The 8,922-nt window shown below is 42.2% G+C and overlaps 1 protein-coding gene across 1 annotated transcript; it reads right to left on the bottom strand.

The window, feature by feature from the left end:
* Positions 1–1,055: 1,055 nt before the first annotated feature.
* Positions 1,056–6,249, bottom strand: foxj1.L (forkhead box J1 L homeolog). Its single transcript, NM_001090175.1, is given in 3 exon segments — positions 1,056–2,391; positions 4,218–4,755; positions 6,153–6,249. Coding segments are annotated over 2 exon segments (1,320 nt in total). The 5' UTR covers positions 4,725–4,755; positions 6,153–6,249; the 3' UTR covers positions 1,056–1,578.
* Between the last annotated feature and the right edge of the window lie 2,673 nt (positions 6,250–8,922).

Genomic DNA, 8,922 nt, shown 5'->3' on the forward strand with positions numbered 1-8,922 from the left:
CGAAACGCGTAAGGCTGTGTGTTTGTTCACTCCTTGCCTAAAATAAAAATGTTCAGTTCCTTTACTTTGACTGCCCTGGGATTAGTGAGTGCCTGCCGTTCTCTGCATGGTTGAATACCTCCACCTCGAGCTGTAGGTCTGGGCCATGTGCAGACCCCACATACAAACTGTGAGATCTTATATTCTAGCTGCAAACCAAAAATTCTTTCTTGTGCATTTTTAGACTAATAATATATGACTGTAACCTAAATATTGAGTTTGAATCTCAGCCTCTCCACTCGTCCATGTAAGTGCAATAGAGACTATATAAACATTTAAAATGATTAAAATAATGATTTGCCCTCGACAACTACTCAACTCAATATTACAGCAGACACAAATACAAAATCAAGACCAGACCACTTCTTTTTTTTTTTTATACAAAAATGAATTTATTTGCTGTACGCACACAATTTAAAGCGCCTACAAGTGTGCTTTTGTTTTTATTCCAACGAGAACAGTTGCCCACTTTTCAGTCACCCTTCTACCCCAATTGCAATTGCACAATAATGTTCAAACCATTCAAGCAGGAGATAAAGAGAGTCATAAAATCTGTATTGTTCGCTGCCTTCTTTTCTATTCAAACACATGCATTCTCACACACTCTCATTCCCTTCCGCAGATAGCAAAACAAAGGAGAAAACTACTGGACACCTGCACAGAGTAGCTGTTTTTCTTACTTTTGTTGCCAGGGCAGCATATATTGCAATGTGGATGCTCGCAACAAAAAAAATATGTTGCATATATAGAGAGAGAGAGAGAGAGAGAGAGAGAGACATCACATGTGACTCTGAAAAGCATCCTACATGAGTGATTTCTGAATAATGAAGTAATAAAGAAGAAAGAAAGGCAATATCAGTTGAAGGCTAAATAAAGTTAGATTTGTTGTGTCAGGTTAAAATGCTTTAGAAATATATTTCTTAATTAAAGAGAAATCACCATTTCCCACCAAAAATAACAGTATTCCTAATAACATGTAATACATTAGATTTAGGTATTTTTTTAATTAGTTTTTCTTTGCCTAATACGTTTTTTTTGTCTCCCATTTCCACTGCTGTTGGGTAAAAAAATATTAAAAAATCGACATAGTCAATGGATATATTTTTCAGCCTCCGGGAGAGAGCAAGAGAAAAAGAAAAGGGAAGGGCACATTGCACATATTTCAGAACTGATCATACATCAGACTGATCTGATATCACATTGTCTGTATCTCACCCTTCCCAGAATACAATGGTAACACCTAGAAAAATAAGTACAAAAAGGTTCTTTAAGTATTGTTCTTTTCATCATGGACAGAGGAAGCGTCATGGTCTTCTGTCCAGCGTATGTGCCGCCCGTTAGCTCAGGCCACTGGAGGAAATCTCAGCGGGATAGACCCTATCTATACCCAAACCGTGTAAACTCCAGAATCGGTACCCTCTGCTCTGCAAAAGGATTTACCTTTATTTAAAATGTTCATAAATGTCCTTTTTAGTAAATATATATTTATTTATTTATATAAATGTCTATTTGTGTCTCTGTAAGTTCAGTATGGCAACGTTATATATAGGAACCCAAGGCAGGCCAGTCATTGAGCTCTGCAGGAAATGCATCATTGAGATCAAAAAGCTGTTCAATATTGGCAGAGTTTGACAGATAATCATTCCTGTTCTCTTCCCAAGGGTGCTGGAGGAAGGAGGTGGCAAGGAAGGTTTCGTCAAAATCCAAGCTGTTTTGCGCCACCGCTTGGTCCTGTCCCATCGGGTACCACTGCTGTGGGCAGTCAATGTGCTTTCCATGAACGGTGAGGTCAACAGAGCGTGAAACTGGACTCAGGGGAGGGGTGACTTCTAGGTCCTCAAAGGCCGAGAAGTTAACTCCATTGATTGAAGAGTCGAAGATAACTTCCCAGTCAAAATCACCTTTCAAGGACCCCAATTCCGTTTGCTCCTCTTGGGAGAGCATAGGGGAGCTGGAGAGGCGTGGAGCCTTAAACATGCGTTTGGGCAATGGCTGCTTGCGCTTGTGAGATTTCCCATCACTTATGGCATTCCAGCCATGTTCTCCTAGTGCATTCCAGCTTTGCTCACTTGTTATCTCCTCAAACTCCTTCAGCAGTTTGTGGGACTCTGAATTAACACTCATCTGCCAGGCAGAAGCTCTGTTGCCATTACTGGAGGCTGCAGCCTGAGCACTAGCAAAGGCCGGATGGATCTGGACAGGTGGAAGTCGTCGCTTCTTCATGGCTCCGTTCATGAGGCGATCGGCATATTGTGGATCAATCTTCCAGAAGCCTCCTTTGCCTGGCTCGTCTTTTTCCCGAGGGACTTTGATGAAACACTTATTTAAGGAGAGGTTGTGTCTAATAGAATTCTAGTTGGAAAAAAAGAAAGAAATATTGATTTATTTATCATTCTGGAAATCAAAAATCTTTGAAAAAAAAAATATCATTATCAAGTTATAAGGTGGAAGACATATTGGAAAGAGACCCAAGCAATGTTAATTATTTAAAGGAGTAAATCGTTCCAAATATGAGGAATACATATTGAAATGAGATGACTGGTAGAGAAAAGATGAAAGATCTTGAGATCTTTGAAATGAGAAACTGGTAGAGAAAAACATGAAGAATCAAGATAGGCATAAATCCTTGTTTTTTGCTTTGCCCCAGCCTTGCCTCAGATACAGATTGGTAGAAGGGGGAGTTGGAAGCTAAAAACAAAAAGATTGGAATCATAAAATAGTAGAGAAAAGAAGGTCCAGTGGGCTGAGATTGCTGTGTTGACTTTATAGCCACATATCCTCCTTTGACCTCTTTAATTCCTAGCGATCTCAAATAACTTCCCCCTTAGCCGCCTCTTTTATTGAGACTAAAGGAGGGGCGACCTTTGTAGAATCCCCTAGCTTACGGGAATGGTGGGACAGAGGAGGGGCAGAATGGGAAATGTGTGTCTATTCTGGGGGTGTAGATTATGCATTCTACATTTAGAAATGGTGCAGGCCACAAATGGGTTAAAATAAAGATTTCTCCCACCTTTCTGCCATCAAGTCCCCAGGGATCCCGGATCTTCCTGATCCGCTAGTTACTGTTTAATAAAGTTTAACAAGGGGAGGGGGGGGGGCAAATTCCTCTGCTCGTCTTTGAGCCCCCCTCCCATGTAGTCTCTCTATTCATCTCTCTCCTCTGAATGCTTATTGCTTGGCCTGTTAAACATATTTATCATTCCTGCCTCAGCAGCTTCCATCCTAACCACCTGTGCAGGGGTAACCCCCCCCCCCACCTACACTTATGTTTAATTAAACTTCGCCAAAGGCTTGACCTAAGAGGGGGGGGGAGAGGATTTATTTTCTGCCTCCAGGAAACTTTGTCTGAGAGCCATTCTCAATTAAAGCACTGCAGACCACACATATTTATAATGTAATTGTGCCACAAGCACATATTTAACCCAAATTACTGAACAGACACATATAAATAAATAAACTACATGTCACTGCAGTAAATAGACTGTAATTAGCATCACAGAAGAGAGTCATTGGAGACAAGTTCTTTAAACTAGCAGGGAGGGCCTCTTTCTTTCCTTCCAGGAAGCTCACCCCCCACCCCACCTGACTGTACAAGATTCCCCTATAAACCAACCTCAGATGGTCCCTCCTACTTACCATCCATTACTATGAACAATGGGGTGTCAGGGCCACACAGAAAGTACAGAACAGTGGGGCGGGGGACTGACACCCACAGTTAAATAAAACACTAATGTACAGCAATGGGCCTCAATAAGGGAGAACTATGGTGCACTGCACATTAACCACTGCTTTCCGCTACAGATAATTAGTTAACCTTTAAAAAAAAAATGGTGATGGAATGGATGCAGAACTCCTGTCTGCAAGGGTTAATGAGCCCTGTGATGCTGTGGGATGTAGGAAGCACAAAATAGTAACTCAAGATTCACGGAACCACAGAGTAATTATACACAGGGGACAGGCAGAGAAAAGCAGAAAGACACCACTGTGTGACTTATTGCAAAGCAGCATCAGACATAGGGTATGGGCAAAGCAGCACGTTTATAGATATTATTGTTATAGGGAGTATTAACAATTAGATAACTATTAATAATATATCCCCAATAATGGTCCACTGCACCATTGTCTACTCTGCGTAAAATCACATTGCAACATGGCATCTTCTCCTCCAGGATACATACCTGCCAGGTGGGATCTGCATGCCGGAAGTAGCAGAAGTTGTCCGTGATCCACTTGTAAATGGCAGACAGTGTGATCTTGGTCTTCTTGCTTGCTTGCATTGCCATACAGATAAGGGTGGCATATGAATAAGGGGGCTTTACATGCGGGTTGGTTTTGTAGTCAATCTCCTCCATTGGCTGGAGCCCCAAGTGGGATGCCCGTGAGGTGGATGAGGATATGGGTTTTCCTGGAGTATGTGGCATGCCCAGGCAAGCGGGGTCAGCAGCCAGAGGAGAACAGGGAGCGCCAGACAGGTGCCTGTAACCATGGGAGTCCCCAGATGATGAAGGCGTCTTACCCACGTTGGCATTGAGTATGGAGAATTCTTGTAGCCACTGCAGGCTGGTGAGGCTATCATCCAGGTTAACTGAGCTAGAAAAGGAATCTTGCCCCTGATCTCCCTCGGCCTGGAAAGTCACCCAGCTGTCCTCCATGTCTAACGGGGCCACCGTGGGCAGGTCAAACATTAATAAAGCCCTTGGGATCCAAGAACTGCTCCTATAATGCAATCAGAGAATGGTCTGTTAGAAATCAAATTATATTGTAAATCAGAGTAGAAAAAAACACTGGATTATTTATCTTTTAACCTGTCTCTGTTAAGGCCAAGGCACCCCAGGGTGCTAACGTAAGAGACCTTTTCTTAATACGATGTAACTATCTATTGATGGCACATGGCATGGCAGCAAGGTATTTATAAATGTAGGGGGACATTTTTTCCAGTTCCCTAATGCAACCCTACATCATTTTCTTTTTAAGGTGATATAAACTGCATATTGTGCACTAATGGTAGGCTTTACTGTTAACATATGAGTGCTGGTTTGACAGAAGCTTAAAAAAAGAGATTTAAAAAAAAAAAAAAAAAAAAAAACTTTAAAATTTGAATCATTTGTGTAAAAATGTTTGATTTGAAACCCAAAACAGAAACTTCCCACATAGAGGTGACCAAGACTAAGATTCAGAGCCTTTCTTGTGAGTGGGATTGTGAGTGGGAGGCTAATTCCCAAAAGCGGGACCGTGGAGACATTCCAACAGTTAGTTATTCCTCATCTCATGGGAAGATTAATATCTTAGCATTTCTCACAAGCGTAAAGTCAAGGTTGGGTAGATAATTCCACTTTTTTCGGACCCCCACCAGGCCAACAATAAACAGTATGCATGGTTTATCCTTTAGCTGAAGAACACTGTCTCACATACCCACAGCATGGGAATGTATGTCTGGCTTCACCTGGCCTAAAGCATATTCATCTTGTTATATACAGTATCAGTGACTGATACACCCGTATAAAGGAATGCACCCCTTACTTAACCCCCTGTCTAACAGTAATCTGCTCTTACATTAGCAATGGCTTCTTATATGTGATAACGGTCAAGCTCAGTAATTAAAGTAGAATAAAGCTGCTGTGTGGCATTACTTATGCACTGCCAATGAGCTGGGCAGAGTAAATTAATGGGCAGAGACAGGGATCTGTGCAAGAGGAATAGAGGGGGGTCTGGTAAGTGAGCCAGCTATTTAGGGTAGGCATGATTAAAATGCACCTCACATTCCAACCCCTTCCAAAGTCACCATGAACTGCTGCCAAACCCATGGTGTTAAGCAGCCATTTTGTGTGCCCGGGGGCCGTGCCAGCTTTAAGAGCCCTTTCATGAACCCGATGCCATTGTCATTAGGAAATATATGGTTGCCCCAGCTGCTGGCAGCCCAAAGTGTCAGCTTCCACAACAGAAAACCCAATGTCTGAGACACAAGAGCTTGCAATTTAACCACAATTCCAGTAATCCATTAGTGTCCAGAATGAGCAAAACATTGCAGAAAAGCTGGTTAGGCAAAAGAAAAGTACAATTCTAAGGTAATAAGAAAGCGTGGAGCATGTACAGGGAAAGAAGTCCCTATTTACCTGATAGACAGTGGGTCAGGATGCAGCAGAATTAAGCAAGAAGGTTCTGGAACAGCAGTAGCTGCAGCAGAGGTGGTAGGGAGATGAGTTATTGCCCTGCCAGCTCTTTTCCTATTTACCCCCCTGCTGCCAGGCATTAAGTACCAGAGGCTCTGAAAGGCTTCTCTGGGCACCATGACAACAGCCCGCCCCCATAAACAGCTTTAAGCGCTCCCATTGGCTGGGACATCACCATGGAGCACTCAGTCATCCAGCCCACTATTCCTGTGGCTGCTGTGAGTGCAGGTTGCAAGTCAGGCATTGTTTTGCGTGGAATAAATGGTATTTGTGCATACACTGGGGGCAGGAAGGTGCAAAGGGGGCTGGAATGTTCCTTATGCATGTTTCATTCTACAGGACAAGGTGTCTGCCTTCTTTGCTAAAACTTTGAAGTATTTTGTTCAGGGACAGGATAAACCGAAAATCCTTTTTAACTGGGAGGAAACTTTTTGGGTTTACTGATATAGTATACTGATATAATGACTGACTGTATTTGTTTCCTAGGCTTAAAAACACTGGATGGCAGGGAACATCGTTTATATTTCTTATCTTTATATTGGAGGGTACACTGCTTTCCTGCAGAGCTTGCAGTTCATCAACTGCCCTGGCAGAAATCAATATATATAGGTGTGTGTTATCCAGAATGCTCGGGACCTGGGGTTTTACAGATAACGCATCTTTCTGTCATTTGGATCGTCATACCTTATATATATCTTGTATATACCTTGTATATCTTAGTTTGGATCAAGTGCAAGGTATTATTATTACAGAGAAAAAGGAAATAATGTTTCAAAAATTGGATAAAATTAAGTCTATAGTAGATGACCTAATTGTAATTTAGAGTTTTCTGGATAACGGGTTTCCAGATCCGGTTAACGGATCCCATACCTGTAATATCTAAACATCGGCTGATGTAGAATATAATGAGGATAGGCTATCTTAGGTGAAACTATACATAGTTACATATATAGGAATTGGGAGTTTGCAGTTCCACCATGGTGAGTGGGGGGTTTATATTCTTTTATTATAGTATTGCTCAGTACAATACCACCTTTTCAGTGACTGATTAATGACTATATCTGTATGGCTAAATGATATGTTCCTGTACTAATGCATATGTCTCTGGGTGCTAGGGGAGTGATAGCTATGACTGGGAGAATTATAGGGGTGTATAAATATTTCCTATACTGGCCTGTACATAGGATTGTTGGTTTATTGAGTTATCTCTTATCTATACATGGACACAAGGGCTATAAGTAGCATCTAAGGATTTTACACTATTTTTCTGGTCCCCTGAAAAACATAAAATAGGGTTTGTGCTGTAAATACTTACAGGCAATAGGGTATGATACTTGTAGGGCTGGGCCATTTAGGCATAGGGGTGGTCAATTGGGAATGATTGTGCCTTTATGGGACAAGTGTTTTTCTCCGCTAATTTACTTTTAGTATAGGATAAGTGCAGCATTGACATAGTTATATTGATTTTAGTGGGGTTTCCAGCACCAACAACGTTAAATTAGAGCGATATTAAGTTTAGGTAAGAGGTGAGGAAGCAGGTTTTTTTTCAATTTATAGAATGTGGAGACAGTTAATGTACCCCAATAAGACAGTTTGTGATGGTGCAGATATTGCTATCCATTCTGAATGTGCTGGCTCTCCCCCCCCTCTACCCCTTTCTCTTGCTGACAACCTTGGCCCCTCATTACTATGGAAGAGCAAAAGACTCATTCACTGGACCTTTTTTTTCCCATACGCAAAAATCTGGGATCTGAAAAGTTCCCCCAAAACGCAGTGTGAGAGAGGAGGAGGTGGAGATGGCTGGCAGAGTGCCACAAACTTGCCACTTATTAGCATAACAAGGACGGTGGGCAAGTCACTCACTTAACCCATTCGCTACTGCGGAGAAAATCGAATTCAGGGGCAGGAGGTGAGCTGCCCATCTCATCTGCTACTGGATTATGGTCCAGACAGGGCCAGCTTTAATAGTGGTGGGGCATCACAGACTGTGTCCCATATAAACCTACTGAAGTTGTTTAACTATAAATACCCCGAGCAGAAACTTTTATTTGTGGCAATAGTCAAATAAAGTGGTATAGTCTCCATTTTACCCTAAACGCTATTTTTCCCCGCATTCCTACAGTCGCCCCAATTTGGCCTCCCTAAATACACCCCAGGGTACAAAGAATTATCCCACGCCCTGAACAGAATTGCCCAAGTATCTGAAGGCTTTTAGCAGGTGCTGAGAGTTGTAGTTGATAAATATCCATGGGGCTAGGGATGATACCCACATATTTACTGACTCGCACATACAGGCAAGTGAACAGCAGGTAGATATCTGTGGCACTATTGTTGGTGGGGTCTGGCAGAATTTCCCACCAAAAGCTAAAAGAGATATATTTAGGAAACATGTTTTTAGCATTATCTCCCGCTGAATCTGCTGCTTGTTCCCTCTCTGTGTGTGCTGGAAACCCAGGGCATTAACATCTTAAAAAGAGCCCCTTTATGTGTATTGTAGGCTTTATGCCCCCTGGCTGTACTGAACACTGTCTCAGCTCTTCCTTCTGCTTTCCCTTTGATCACCTGCAGGATTGGGATGAGACAGGTGTACAGGATTCATGGACCCATATGGAGAGTGAATGGCTCTGGAATGGTGAGAAGAAAAGACTGATATTCTGCTACTCAGGACCTCCATCTTTAGGGCCTTTTATTGATGCAACATACATTTTGTCCT

This window comes from Xenopus laevis, chromosome 9_10L (genome assembly GCF_017654675.1).
Source record: "Xenopus laevis strain J_2021 chromosome 9_10L, Xenopus_laevis_v10.1, whole genome shotgun sequence".
Lineage (NCBI taxonomy): Eukaryota > Metazoa > Chordata > Amphibia > Anura > Pipidae > Xenopus > Xenopus laevis.